Raw genomic sequence first — 15,529 nt, 5'->3', positions numbered from 1 at the left:
TGCCACTAAGTTCCAGATCACAAAGCAAATGCATTACAGTTTGAAACCTACTGGTGTGAAACCATGAGCATCTCTTCACCATCCTAAAATCCTGCATTGAAAATGGGGTGTTCTGCTTCGTTTTAAATGCAGGATCACAGCGGACTCCCTTACATGTCCTTCCTTTCCCCACTCCACTTTCCCCCTCTTTCTCCCCCTTAACTGCCTCTTCTATATGTTTCATTGGTCCAGCTCCTCTACTTGCCGCTTTTCCTCTTTTCACCGAGGGAACTCGTAAACCACAACAGGGTAATTTGATAGCTCATTTTCTTCAAGCTGTTTAAAAATGGAACCCAGGTCATTTAGTGCAGGAGACGTACTGGAGGTTCACAACATCATCTAAAGGACCCACAAATATCTGTGAACAAGTAATCTCAGTAGCAGAATAAAAGCTCTGTGTGAAGGAGCCCCACAACATCCCTTTTGTCCCACTGAATGGTTCCCAGAGGAAGAATAACTCCTGAGATCATACCTTTATTTTCTCCATTAATAGTCAAAACCCCTGGCACAGCTGGGGGGCACAGGAGGGGGCATCACTTAGAGATAGTGCACCTTCTTTGCATGCTGAAGGACCAGGCCTGGCCCAAGACCTTTTGCTTCCTGATGAAGGACAAGATGGTGTCTCCTCCCTACCCCAAGTATGGAAGCTGAAATGATAGGTGGTTGATGCTTACTTCAACTATGATGATGGGACAGTGTCCTCTATCACACCTGAGACAGCAGGCCGGTTGGAGGGGGTCAGGTTTTGTGGTTTAGACAGCTCTGTTGTCCAACAAGAGGGAACATCTGGGGAATTCAGGAGGGAACATCCAGGAAGACGCCATCACCACCCCACCACCCAGGATCAGTTTCCTGAGGCTATTGCCTCATGGTCCTGAATGGTAGAGCCGGCCATGTAGATCTCCCACATTCAATTCTCTGCAACTCCAGAGGAAAAAAAAGAAGAAGAAAAAAAGATCTTGCACAGCCATAGTGGAAAAGAACCCCATTTGAACCCCTTCCACTGCTGACTGTCCTGGTCTGTTTCTGTCTGTGCAAAGCTAGAAGGTTATGATAGCATCAAGCTACCATCAGGGATGGGCAAATCAATTTTCAGTCTATCTCAGCTTCCCATATGCCTGTTCCATAAAATTTCAGCAAGTATGTTCATACACTTCCCCCCCGCCCCAGTAACATATGCATATTTTATGTAGTTCTCCGAATAGATGAATTCTTGTCCACAACATTCCCTAACATATGCATTATGGTATGCAATCTTTGAAACAAAAAATATATAGAGAATCTGAAGTCATCTGAAGTGCTCTGATTGGTCCAGTAAGTACAGATTTGGTCAGTGTGCTTAAAAATGTGGACCAAAAAAAATTCTCCCCCATCTTTAGCTAGCATCGACATTCACTCTTGAGAGACTATAAACAATGTTTTGATAACCATCCTTCTCAGGGACAAGGAAAAAGAACCAAAGTTCGCTTAAAAACAAAACAAAAAAAGCTTGTTGCTGTCATGTGCCTTTTTCTTCTGCTCTCTGTGTGCACAACGGTGCCGACCAAATCTCTTTGAGAGATAGCCAAATCTCTCAAGCCAAGAGAAAATAGCCCATTCTTCTGATAGTGGCCCATCACTCTGAGATTTGACTCTTTCCCCCAGAGACACTGAGAAGAACTCTCATCTCGATCATTCCAGAGTACAGGGCATAGAACAATGGGCTCATGTTAGAGGAAGCCAGATTCCAACTGAACATCAGGAAAAAAAACCTTCCTGACTGTTAAGCAATATGACAGTGGAACCAATTACCAAGGGAGGGAGTGGGCTTTCCCATGCTGGAGGCATTCAAGAGGAGGCTGGACAGCCACCTGTCAAGGATGCTTTGCCTTCGATTCCTGCATTGAGCAGGGGGTTGGACTCGATGGCCTTATAGGCCCCTTCCAACCCTACTATTATGTGATTCTAGGATTCTAGGATTAAGGCTAAATCCAGCCCTGGAGAGCTGGTCTCAGGTGGCCACTGGGCTTTTAAATGGGCATCTCCTGTCTGCCATCAGTGCTCAAACATACTGAACAAATTCCTGTTCCTCCTTAAGGCTGCCGCATCTCCCCTTCTGGGAACGATGGCCTTAATCATTACTTACCTCTCCACCTCAAAGTGAAGAATGGTATCATGGGAGATGATATGACCAGATTTCTGAACAACATAGTTCTCTGCTGTTGTTTAAGAGGTGTGTTTTAAGAGGGAAAGGTCGGCACCATTGTGCACACAGAGAGCAGAAAAAGGCACATGACAGCAACATGTTTTTTTTGTTTTGTTTTTAAGCGAACTTTGGCTCTTTTTCCTTGTCCCTGAGAAGGATGGTTATCAAAACATGGTTTATAGACTCTCAAGAGTGAATGTCAATGCTAGCTAAAGGTGGGGGAGAATTTTTTTTGGTCCACATTTTTAAGCACACTGACCAAATCTGTACTTACTGGACCAATCAGAGCACTTCAGATGACTTCAGATTCTCTATATATTTTTTGTTTCAAAGATTGCATACCATAATGCATATGTTAGGGAATGTTGTGGACAAGAATTCATCTATTCGGAGAACTACATAAAATATGCATATGTTACTGGGGTGGCGGGGAAGTGTATGAACATACTTGCTGAAGTTTTATGGAACAGGCATATGGGAAGCTGAGATAGACTGAAAATTGATTTGCCCATCCCTGATGGTAGCTTGATGCTATCATAACCTTCTAGCTTTGCACAGACAGAAACAGACCAGGACAGTCAGCAGTGGAAGGGATTCAAATGGGGTTCTTTTCCACTATGGCTGTGCAAGATCTTTTTTTCTTCTTCTTTTTTTTCCTCTGGAGTTGCAGAGAATTGAATGTGGGAGATCTACATGGCCGGCTCTACCATTCAGGACCATGAGGCAATAGCCTCAGGAAACTGATCCTGGGTGGTGGGGTGGTGATGGCGTCTTCCTGGATGTTCCCTCCTGAATTCCCCAGATGTTCCCTCTTGTTGGACAACAGAGCTGTCTACGCCACAAAACCTGACCCCCCCCCAACCGGCCTGCTGTCTCAGGTGTGATAGAGGACACTGTCCCATCACCATTGTTGAAGTAAGCGTCAACCGCCAATCATTCCAGCTTCCATACTTGGGGTGGGGAGGAGACACCATCTTGTCCTTCATCTCAGGAAGCAAAAGGTCTTGGGCCAGGCCTGGTCCTTCAGCATGCAAAGAAGGTGCACTATCTCTAAGCGATGCCCCCTCCTGTGCCCCCCAACTGTGCCAAGGGTTTTGACTATTGATGGAGAAAATAAAGGTATGACCTCAGGAGTTATTGTTCCACTGGGAACCATTCAGTGGGACAAAAGGGATGTTGTGGGGCTCCTTCACACAGAGCTTTTATCCTGCTACTGAGATTGCTCAGCCAAGGACAGGGATTGCTCTGCCACGTACTGAAATGGGGTCGAATTCCCTTCAGTCCGTGCCACGGAATCCTCTGCAGAACAGCACCACGCGGTCCTGCAGAGCCAGCAGTCATGTGGCCTTTTTTCATCATCCACAAAGAGTCGCGGGATTTTCTCAAATAAAAACGCAGTGTAGCATATTCCGATAATAAATACGTACGCTTAAAAACAAAACAAAACACGAATTGTGCTCACCACCTTGTTTGTGGGTGATCTTTTTAAATTGAAATCCTCCATCTCCGTTTACCTTCAGCCAAAACACTTCCTCGTCCTGGGGGCTTCACAAAAGAAGGCTGTCCTAGGCGTGCCTGAGCGATAAACTCTTTGTTTAAAGCAACGCTGTTTGAAAGAAAGACAAAAGCTTTTAAAATGACCATGCTGATCCGGGAGCGGCATGGTCATTTTAAAAGGTTTTTTCTTTCTTTCAAACAGCGTTGCTTTAAACAAAGAGTTTATCGCTCAGGCATGCCTAGGACAGCCTTCTTTTGGGAGTTCAATCAACCATACAACTTGTATGATTGAATATAATCATGATGCTTGTATTCCCCAGAGAAGTTACATTCACAGGGCCTTGGCTGTGGGCCTACCGGTACAGCAGGGATGCAGGGATGCTGAACCTCTTTCCACCCAAGGGCCCAATTCAGTGTTTGCAGAAACCCGTGGGGGCTCCATCCCAGTGACGGCCAGGCCAGGGCCAAAGGCTAGAACTGGTGCAGCCAAACTACCCAAAGTCCTACCGTAGCTTAGCTTAAACGTCTTAAAGCCGGTATAGCTAAGCCTTACGAGAGGCACTTCAACCTGGTCGAATGGGATGGGGGAAGCCACCAGATGTCTGCTGGGTGGGGAAAAGGGGGATGGGGCCAGGGGGTGGGGTGTGATCACCTGGGAACCTGAGAGGGCCAGGCTGGGACCCAGGAGGGTGAAATCCCACCCCCAGACCTGAGGTTGGACCCCCGTGATATATAAGACCTGCTTTCTCTTTGACATCTTTCAGCAGAGCAAGAACCAAACGGACAATGACACAAAGCCAGAGTGTTTTGATGCAAAGCAAGCACGTTGTTTTTTAATTAGTGTGGAAGCGGAAGCCCGGCTGTGTCGCTGCACAACTGCCAGCTGCACTCTGGGTCACACCACACAGGGGGATCCCTGAGGGACACCTCTGTTGCCAGGTTTCCCCAGCAGAAAGCCCCGGGCCTGCGTGGCCATGCAGTCCATGTCCATTGCAAAAGGTGGTCCTCCACTGCAGGCAAGTGCAGGACGGGTTTGAAGAAGTGCCGAGCGCCCACCAGTCCCCTCGGGAATTCCCGCAGGCTTGGCGGTTCTGCAAATCCGGGCCTGGCAAGCTGGGTCGCGCATCGGCTGCATCCATGTTGGGTGGTTTGGTTCTCCGTGTGTCCCCGCATGCCCGCTCTCGGGCTGAGCAGCGTCCACAGAAGCTGCCCTGACCGATCTGTCGGGGAGGGGATCAGGCGGCCTGGGAGCTCAGTTGCATGGGTCGTAGCAGATGCTGCCGCGCCTGGATCCGTAGCTGTAGCAAGGCTGGTAGCAGATGGAGCGACGGCCGTAGAGGCCGCGGTAGCCACAGCTGCCATAGCCGTACCCGCCAGAACCATAGCCGCCCCCATAGCAGCTGCCGCCATACCCGTACCCACCATAGCTGAGTGGCTGGTAGCAACCACGGCCATAACCGTAACCCCCGTAGCTGATTGGCTGGTAGCAAATGCGTCCGCCATAGCCGTAGCCACCACCGTAACCATAGCCGCAAGCCGGTGCGTAGCGGATGCTCTGTCCGGATCCTCCGTAGCAGCTCCCGGAGCTATAGCGGATCCTGCGCCTGCCGCCCCCATAGCAGCTGCTGGAGGAGGAGCCTCTGTAGGTCCATGGGTCACAGTAGGACTGGTGCTTGAAGAGAGTCATCGTGCTTGAAGCGGGAGCGCTTGGATCTGAAACGACACAACGCGCATAGAGAATCCCACCTTAGGCCTGCTTTGTCTTTGTCTTAGAGAAGAAGGAAATCCCACTGACTGGAACGAGCCTCAGGACCAGTACGTGCCGGAAGGGCCCTAGGATCATACCATTTTGGACTTTGGAGGTCATCTAGCCTCACCCTCTGCAAGGTGCAATAATCTTGCAAGTACAGCATCCCTGAGATGGCCAGCCAACCTCCCCACTTCTCCATGTGTTGTGTTCCACTGCCAAAGGGCTCTCACCATCCAGAGGTTCCTCCTAGCATTTAGCTGGAATCCGCTTCCCGGCACCTCCGCCAATTGCCTCTGGACCAACAAAGAGCATGTCTGCCCCATCTCCTACGTGACAGCCCTCCAGATATTTGAGGACAGCTTTCATGTATCACCTCAAGCTTCTCTTCTGCTGGCTAAACGTACTCAGTCTTCCAACTGCTCTTCATAGAAGGGCTTGGGTTACAGCTGTATATTCACCTCTTGGGACTGACACCCCCAAATTAGCATGTCACCTGCAACAATCTTCAAGATTCCAGGCCTGTTTTACTATCCGGGTATTTAGAAAGTGTTTCAAGCCATGGAACGGAAATGGAGAATTGCTCCCCCATGAGTCTACCTAGGCATGAGGAGGCCACATTTTCCAAGCTGAGTCTAACACCGACAGCCGGCATTCATCCATATCAGTAAGAATGAGAGAAAGAAACATTTGAAAGAATGGAAGTCTTAAGACGCAAGCGTGTTTCTCTCAAGATCACCACCACCAGAGGTAAGGAGCAAAGGTTACTCACAGAGATATTTCAAGACTTACTGAGCAGGCTGGATCACAAGAGGACTTACCTGGTTTCTGAAGGAATGGAATCAACTGAAGATGTGAGAGGAAGATTGAGCGCCCTGTCCTTTTATATGGTCTCTGGGACAATCCTTCAATTATGAGATTTGAAAATCCCAATTAATTATCAACTCCGATAGGCCACGCTCACTCACACACATGTTATAATTGTTTTAATTGTCTTTCCTCCCTTCTTTGGGGCTATTAGTCTATCAAAGGCATCTTGGTGTTAACTCATCATTCCATGCCCGTCAACACCCTCTTTGTTCTCTTTCATATTAACAAGCTTGTGAGATGTAATTCCACCTTCAGATGGCCATTTGTACATTTTGGTTGGTCATTCATCCTGTCGAACTTGGGTGAACCTGGCATCTGAAGGGACTTCAGTGGGAGAGTGGAACAGTTGCATTGGGCTACCTGTAGCCTTCTGTGGGCCACACTTGTCATCACGCATATTATGCATCCATCTCCATATCCCATTTTTCTGCTTAGACAGTTCTACTATTCTCATATTAGTTCTCCTCATGCAGTTTATGCCAAGAGATAATGGCTTTGAGCGGAGGCCTGCATCACAAGACCCAGAGGGGTGTGCAGTCTGAAGGATAACCAAAGCCAGTGTGGCTTAGTGGCGAGACTGTTGGAGTGGTCCCCACTGGGCCATGGAAACTCACTGGGTGACTTTGGGCCAGTCACAGACTCTCAGCCCAACCTACCTCACAGGGTTGTTGTTGTGAGGATAAAATGGAGCAGAAGGAGGAGGATTATGTACCCCACCTTCGGTTCCTTACGCAGGGAAAAAAGTTGGGATATAAATGTAATAAATAAAATAAACTATGTTCCACTCTGCATATGACTCAAGGAAGTGTGTATTAGGCTAGCTTGCACAAAAATTCAGACTTAACAAAGCCCGTCAACATCCCTACTTGTGACAGATGAAGGATTTTCACTGTCTGCCTATTCGCTACCAGGCCAAGTTTAAGGTTTGGTACTAGTGAACAAAGCCCTAATCAACTTGGGACCAGGATACCTGAGAGAGCGCCTTCTCCATTACCAACCTGCCCAATCACTGTGGTCATCAGAGGGCATGCTCCTGGTGGCTCCACATGGACCTATGTCCTGACTGGAGCCCACCCAGAGAAGAGCCTTCAGTGTGGTGGCCCCCTTCCTATGGAACTCCCTGCCTCTGGAGGTCAGGCAGCAGCAACACTGGGTTTGTTTTAGCACCTCCTGAATAAAGCTCTTTTCCAGGAAGCCTTCCTTGGCTTCTTTTTGTGAACTGCCCAGAGAGCGTAAGCTTTGGGGTAGTATAGAAATGAAAAAAATAAATAAACAAACAAATAAACAAATAGCCACTTCGGGGGGTGGCACTTCCCCCCCTTCAAAATATGGCTTTTCATGTGTTTTATCTTTGTATCATATTATTGTTTATTGTACACTACTCCAGAATCTGTTTAGAAGTGGAGTGGTATATAAATGCTCTATTGTTGTTCAGTCATTAAGTCATGTCCGACTCTTCGTGACCCCATGGACCACAGCACACCAGGCCTTCCTGTCTTCCACTCTGTCCCAGAGTGTGCTCAAGTTCATATTCATTGCAATGGTGATGCTATCTAGTAGCCATCTCATCCTCTACCATCCCCTTCTCCTTTTGCCTTCAATCTTTCCCAGCATCAGGGTCTTTTCCAGAGAGTTTTCTCTTCGCATTAGGTGGCCAAAATATTTGAGCTTCAGCTTCAGGATCTGTCCTTCCAATGAGCAGTCAGGGTTGAATTTCTTTAGGACTGGCTGATTTGACCTCCTTGCAGTCCAGGGGACTGATAAGACTCTTCTCCAGCACCACAGTTCGAAAGCATCAATTCTTTGGCACTCAGCCTTCCTTATAGTCCAGCTCTCACAGCCATACATTACTACTGGGAAAACCATAGCTTTGATTAGACGGACCTTTGTCGGCAAGGTGATGTCTCTGCTTCTTACTATGCTGTCTAGGTTTGCCATAGCTTTCCACCCAAGGAGGAAGTGTCTTTTACTTTCATGGCTACAGTCACCGTCTGCGGTGATCTTGGAGCCCAAGAAAATAAAATCAGTCACTGCTTCCATTTCTTCCCCTTCTATATGCCAGGAAGTGATGGGGCCAGATGCCATGATCTTTGTTTTTGTAATGTTGAGTTTCAAACCACCTTTTGCACTCTCCACTTTCACCCTCAAAAAGAGGCTCTTTAGATCCTCTTCACTTTCTGCCATTAGGGTGGTATCATCTGCGTATCTGAGGTTGTTGATAATTCTCCCGGCAATCTTAATTCCGACCTGTGATTCATCTAGGGGTGCATGAAAGTCACTTACCTGGTCTCGCAGCTTGCTTCGTGGTGGGGGGGAGGTGCTTCGCTGCTCCCCCCGAAGTTCAGGCTGGGGGGGGAGGCTTCCCTCCTCGCCCAGACGAAATTCAGGCTGGGGAAAAGCGCCACGTCTCCCCGGCCGCGAACTTCAAAAGAAAAAAAAAAAAACCCTGTGATAGGCTACGTGATGATTCACGTAGCCTATCACGGCTAGATCTGCAAAGTCAGCCATGATAGGCTACGTAAATCGTCACGTAGCTAGGGATGGGGGAGAATTTCTCCCCGAAACTTCGGGGGGCTGACTACCAACATGTTTGGCCCCCCAAAGTAGTTTCGGGGAGAAATTCTCCACCCCCCGCACCCCCCCGGGACGGGACTTACCTTACCCGAATATCCCTCCCGGCGGCGGGTCCCGGCGGCGGTTCATCAGGTCTTTGACAGGGGCAGAGGCGGCAGCCGGCCTTTCGCCTCCCCCCCCGGCCTGAACTTCGGGGGAAGCAGTGAAGCGCCTCCCCCCTACCGCAAAGCAAGCTGCGAGACCAGGTAAGTGGCTTTCATGCACTCCTACACGTAGCCTATCATGGGTGACTTTGAAAAAAAAAAAGCGTGTACGCAAATGGCGGTCTCCATAGGGAGCCACCATTCGCGTTCCTTATTTGGTCTTTCGACTGGCTGCCGCCGCCGCCATTGCAATAAAAGAAGAAAAAAAACGCCCCCGTGATAGGCTACATGACGATTAACGTAGCCTATCACGGCTAGATTTGCAAAGTCAGCCGTGATAGGCTACATCAATCGTCACGTAGCCTATCACGGGTGACTTAAAAAAAAAGAAAAAAAAAGGCGCGTACGCTAATGGCGGCCCCCATAGGAAGCCGCCATTCGCGTTCCTTATTTGGTCGCTGCAGTCTACGTAAAGATTTACGTAGACTACGGCGAAAATAAGGGCAACGCAAAAAGCGCTGACTTTGCAAATCTAGCCGTGATAGGCTACGTTAATCGTCACGTAGCCTATCAGGGGGCGTTTTTTTTGTTTTGTTTTTAACTTTCACGTTGGTGGCCGGGTGAGGCGGGAAGCCTCCTCCCCGGCCTGAATTTCGGCTGGGGCGAGGCAGGAAGCCTCCCCCCTGGCCTGAACTTCGCGGGGGGAGCAACGAAGTGCCTCCCCCCCACCGCGAACAAGCTTCGGCGAAAGGTAAGGGACTTTCATCCACCCCTAGCAAGAATACTGGAGTGGGTTGCCATTTCCTTCTCCAGTGGACCACATTTTGTCAGAACTCTCTGCCATGACCTGTCCGTCTTGGGTGGCCCTGCACGGCATAGCTTATGGCTTCACTGATTTACACAAGCCCCTTCACCACAACAAGGCAGTGATCCATGAAGGGGATATAAATGTTCTACATACATACATACATACATACATACATACATAAAAATACACTATGCAGTGCCTGATGCTTCCAAAAGATGCAGCAACATTTGTGGGTTGGGGCTATCAACATTCTTTGTATACATTTTTCAAGTTCAGAGAGAGAGAGAGAGAGCTTCCCCCCCCTTATTGGTTAAAGTGTGTTTGTGCACATTTGTTTTCCAAGAGTTCACATTATTTCAGGCACACTCAAATATACCTGTTTTTAAAATGCTTGTTCTCATTCCACAAACTGCAACGCAAATTCAGACATTTTATTTATCCGTGCATTTGTTACACTTCTGTACTGCCCAATATGTTAACCTCTCTGGATGTTTCACAACAGTTAAAAGCATAACATACAAGAGTGGGATAAAACATACTTTAAATATCTGAAAAGTTTAAAATGACAGTATAAACCAAAGTAAAAACCAGCAGCTGTTAGGGATGGGCAAATCTGCCCATTTCACTTTCTCCTGCATTCATTTTGTTAAAATAACAATGATAATGATAATAAAAAAATCTCAAGGTCTTTCCCTCCCAAAATAGGGAAATGTGCATTTTTGGCTGGGTTGTTTTTTTCAATGTGTGTTTTTCTATGACAAAATTTGAGTAAAATTGGGGAAAGTTAACAGGAAGAAAAAGGTCCACAAATCCACGGAATCTGCCCAACAGGGGGACAGCCAGTCCGCTGTGGAATCTGCAGGTGAGATTCATGAAAACCCGAACTCATTTGGCTATGTTGCGTACCTCTCCGACAACAGCCCTACTCAAGAGTGGGGTCAGAGAAAATCACCCTTTGAGAAAATCAGCCTCCAGTTACTAGTCCCTGCTATAAAGCTTGGCCTACTTCTGGATGGATAAAATGCTGGCAAGCATTTTAAGAAGGCAAAGCTATCATTTCATATTGGGGTTTAGAAATACCATTAATAAGAAGCTGTTCTTAATACAATATTTTGCACCGGCAGGACTTTTAGTACCATTTGATTCTCACACCGGCAGAATCCTTTGTCCTGAGGAAGCCTCAGGACCACACCCTTTTCACAGTCAAGTTATCTCTCTCCTGAATCTAAACCTTCTGAAGCAGGTGACATTGAACTCTCAAGGTGATGTTGATTTGCTACTGATCCAGCTGGAGATAGGATGGAGGAATGGGAAAAAAAACAACACCACACCCTCTGGTGTGTCAGAGAAGAAAATAAAATTAGGCGCCTTGTTTTGGAGGTTTATGAGAACTCATAAGAGCATAAGAAGAGCCACAGTGGATCAGACCAAAAGCCTATCGAGTCCAGGAGCCTGTCCCCACAATGGCCAACCAGATGCCCTAATGAGAAGCCCACATGCAGAACAGAAGTGGAAGACCCCTGCCCCCATCGTGTTCCCTGCAACTGATATTCAGAAGCATATTCCCTCTGCTATTGGCCATAATATATAGAGTTTGTGGCTAGTGGTCATGGATAGCCTTATCATCTGTGAATTTCTCTAATCTCCCTTTAAAGCTGTCCAAGATGATGGCCATCACCACATCTTGTGGGAGCAAAGTCCTTAGTTTAACTATGTGCTGTGTGAAGAAGTTCTTCCCTTTACTGTCCGGGGCTGGCTAATGTAACCATAACCATGCAATGCCAGGACTTAAGTTTGGTGCACTGGCTCCGAGCCCAATTCAAAGTGTAGGTGTTGCCCTTTAAAACCTTTCTCTGTCCCAAGTCGTTTATCTAGAGCAAGGGTAATGTCTGGCCCTGCAGAAGTGCTGGCTTAAAACTCACATGATCCCTCACCGTTGACTATGCCAGCTAGGGCTGATGGGAGTCATGGGCCAAAACATCTGGAGGGCAACAAGTTTCCCACCCCTGATCTAAAGGAATGCCTCTTCATGTGTGCACCTGTTCAGACCTTTAGATGATCTTTGGAAGCCCTCTTCCAGATGCTCTCACCAAAGGAAATTAGGCAGGTGGCTAGGATGGCTACAAGAGAGAGGACCTTATCAGTTGTGGCTCCCCATTTATGGAAAGCCCTCCTCAAGGAGACCCACCTGGCACCTATTTTGTTAAATTTCAGTGTGAGGAGAACCACTTTCTTTTCTCCTAGACACTTCATTTTTTAGTGTTAGGGCTATCTATCTATCTATCTATCTATTGTCATTTATCATCTCTCTCTCTCTCTCTCATCTATCTATCTATCTATCTATCTATCATCTATCATCTATCATCTATCATCTATCATCTATCATCTTCTTGTTTTGTTTTGTTTTGTATTGTATTGTATTGTATTTACTTATTTCATTTGTATCCCATCTTTTTCCCCTCACAACAATAACCCTGTGAGGTAGGTTGGGCTGAGAGTCTGTGACTGGCCCAAACCAAAGTCACCCAGTGAGCTTCCATGGCCAACTGGGGCCTAGAACCCAGATCTTCCAACTCCCAGTCCAACACTCTAGCCACTACACCAGACTGGCTCTCCAGTCTGGTGTATTGTATCATACTGAAATATTTCTATTCTATTCTATTCTATTCTATTCTATTCTATTCTATTCTATTCTATTCTGTAAACTACTGGCATTGTACTTTATTCTTTTAACTGTTCATTATCTGCCCAGAGAACAATTGTTATTGGCTGGATTAAAAGTAAATAAGTATATAATCTGCCCTGAATCTCCCACCATTCAGCTTCATCGGAGAACATCAGATTTAATATGTTAGATCGTGAGACCCCTGTGTTGCCTGTAACCATCTTCCACTCCCCCCCCCCCAAAAAAAAGATTTATTTTGCTTGGGTAATGTGGAAGCTATCCAGGCAGCCTGGCATCTCCATGTTGCACTCTCCCGCTCCCCTTTCAGTTCCTCAACCTGGAGTATATATGGTGTATCCTGTCTGCTCTGACTTCTGAAGCAGGGTGTGTTAGTAACCAAGCTGTAGCCATTTCTATAAGACGTGGGCGGGGTGTGAGCGTGTGCTTGTGTGTGGAGAGACATACTTAAGGACATTTAATCTCTCAGCCGATCTCATTCTACTTATTACAGAATTATTGTGACTCCAACACATTCGGCAGCATTTGCTATCTAGATAAAAAGAGATAGATGGGAGAAGAAATCAGGAGGTGCTCTAACATTGGATTTTAGATCAGGCGAGGAAGAATACACCTGGATGCAGCATGGGTTTAGCCACATGGCTTGAAAGCAAAGAATGCAACCAAAAGAACAAATGTGCCAGTACAAATATGATTATCCTGGGCCAGGGGTGGGTAGACTCCAGATTTGTGGGATCCCCCCCTCCTCCTCCTCTCCTCCTCCTCCTCCTCCTCCTCCTCCTCCTCCTCCTCCTCCTTCTTCTTCTTCTCCTTCTCCTTCTTCTTCTTCCTACAATGCCCAGCATCCACCCATTTTGGTTTATCTTAACACCCCATCTTAAATTCAGTTCATCCCAAACGTCTCCTTTCTTTTTTTTAAAGTTGGCATGAAAATGTGCATGCATCTCTGTGTTTTGAGGAAGTGCCACCACCCCACTTGCCCGGCCATGGGGGGGAGGCATTGTGGGTGGGGGGGGAGGAGATGTGCCTGGCAGCCATTGGCTACTCGGTGGTGGGACCACCAGAGGTGGGAGGGGACAGAGAGGCCTCTTTTAGCCCTCTGTGCCCCTCCCAAACCCCTCTTTGACATGCGGCTCCCTCCTGCCCTCCCTTATGCAATGTGGGTTTTAACTGGTTGCCCTTTTGGGGGGCGAAGTAAAATTTTTTGGCTCATAGTCTGAATGGCAGGGGCTATGCGTCTTTTCACCCACTTCGCACTGTGAGTTGGGAGGGTGAGTCCTTAGGTGAACTTGATCTAATCTTTCAGCATTGGGTCAGATTTTAAATAGCAGTTAGGATGGGTAGTAGGAATGAGAATAGGGATGGTGAGCATTCAGAGGCACTGTTGTGGTGACAGGTGATACCTGAGGCCTCCGCTGTGGGTTTCGCGGCCCATCGGAGGACAAGGGTTACCTGTGAGGTGATAGGGGAAGTTCTAACTCCCCTAAGGGGTTGCCCTGTGGGGTGGTGATGCTGACACTCCACTCCAAAGGCTATGAACATTTTTTTCACTCACTGCAGCGTCAGCTAGCGGCTGGCACAGTTTAGTGCCTGTACGGGTTTCCCCCCTGTGCAGATATTCCAATAAATATCCACTGGGGGCAGTCATCAGGAGGTTTGGGGTGCGGTGTCATCAATATGTGGATGACACGCAGCTCTACCTCTCGTTCAAACCTTCACCAAGGTTGGCCGTGGAATCCCTGTCCATATGTCTGGAGACGGTGAGTGGCTGGATGGGGAGGAATAAGCTGAAGCTGAACCCTGACAAGACCAAGGTACTTCTGGTGGGAGACAAGAGAAGGCTGGGGGATGTTGACCTGGTGCTGAATGGGGTACGGCTACCCTTGAAAGACCAGGTCTGCAGCTTGGGGGTCATCTTAGACTCCCAGCTGTCCATGGAGGCTCAGGTGTCAGCTGTGAGCCGGACAGCGCTGTACCAACTCCGTCTGATACGGCGGCTGTGCCCCTTCCTTCCCGACCATCTGCTCCCATCGGTAGTACATGCCCTGGTCTCCTCTCGTCTAGACTACTGTAATGCGCTCTATGTGGGGTTACCCTTGAAGACGGTTCGGAAGCTGCAGCTGGTACAGAACACGGCGGCTCACCTGATTAAAGGCAGCCGCCGGCGAGATCACATCACTCCAGTGCTGAAGGAGTTGCACTGGTTACCAGTTGTTTTCCAGGCCAAATTCAAGGTGTTGGTTTTGACCTTTAAAACCCTATATGTTTCTGGCCCAGCCTATCTCAAGGAGTGCCTCCAGCAACACCAGACAGGCCACTCAACAAGGTCAGCCTCAGATGGCCTTCTCTCTGTCCCATCAGCCAGGAAAGTTAGACTGGTGGGGACGAGGGAGAGGGCCTTTTCTGTGGTGGCCCCCACTCTGTGGAACTCCCTCCCTAGGGAACTCCGTCATGTCCCCTCTTTAATGAGCTTCCATCATGCATTAAAAACGTGGTTGTTCAGGCAGGCATTTGGGGTGGGTTAGGGTATTTTAGAAAATGTTTTTACTGTAGAATTTTATTGTTTTAAACTGTTTAAAGATGTATTACAGATGTATACAGATTTATATATATATAAAGATGTATGTACAGATGTATGCTGTACATCGCCCAGAGTGGCTGGGTGACCAGCTAGATGGGCGATTAATAAATTTAATAAAAATAAATAAAAATAAATGTGGCCTGATTTGTATCCAAGCACATGTATCTGTCTCTTTATTACCCATCTCCACTCACAGCTTTCTCCAAATACTTGCTTTTTTGAAGACCATTTTTTGCTTAATATATACATTTTGCAAGTATCTTCTTTCCCCCTAATGTAATAAAACTTGATTTTTTGCATGCACTTTCCCCTAATATATGTTGTTGTTGTTGTTGTTGCCCTTATTTTCGCCGTAGTCTACGTAAATGTTTACGTAGACTACACGTGCCCAAATAAGGAACA

At 47.5% G+C, this 15,529-nt stretch overlaps 1 protein-coding gene across 1 annotated transcript in view; it reads right to left on the bottom strand.

Moving 5' to 3' along the window:
- Positions 1-4,530: 4,530 nt before the first annotated feature.
- Positions 4,531-15,529, bottom strand: part of LOC146334593 (uncharacterized) — a 40,293-nt gene continuing 29,294 nt past the window's right edge. The window contains exons 2-3 of the mRNA XM_084823617.1: positions 6,290-6,373; positions 4,531-5,434 (exon numbers count right to left, since the gene is read on the bottom strand). Coding sequence (XP_084679743.1) covers positions 4,974-5,434; positions 6,290-6,373 — 545 coding nt within the window. The 3' untranslated portion in view covers positions 4,531-4,973. The remainder of the gene's footprint in view (positions 5,435-6,289; positions 6,374-15,529) is intronic.

Source organism: Heloderma suspectum, chromosome 17 (assembly GCF_057233095.1).
Source record: "Heloderma suspectum isolate Gila_16-S chromosome 17, 16-S_ref, whole genome shotgun sequence".
NCBI classification, from domain to species: Eukaryota; Metazoa; Chordata; class Lepidosauria; order Squamata; family Helodermatidae; genus Heloderma; species Heloderma suspectum.
The sequence above is the reverse complement of the archived record's forward strand: the minus strand, read 5'-3'. Positions and strand labels throughout refer to the sequence as shown.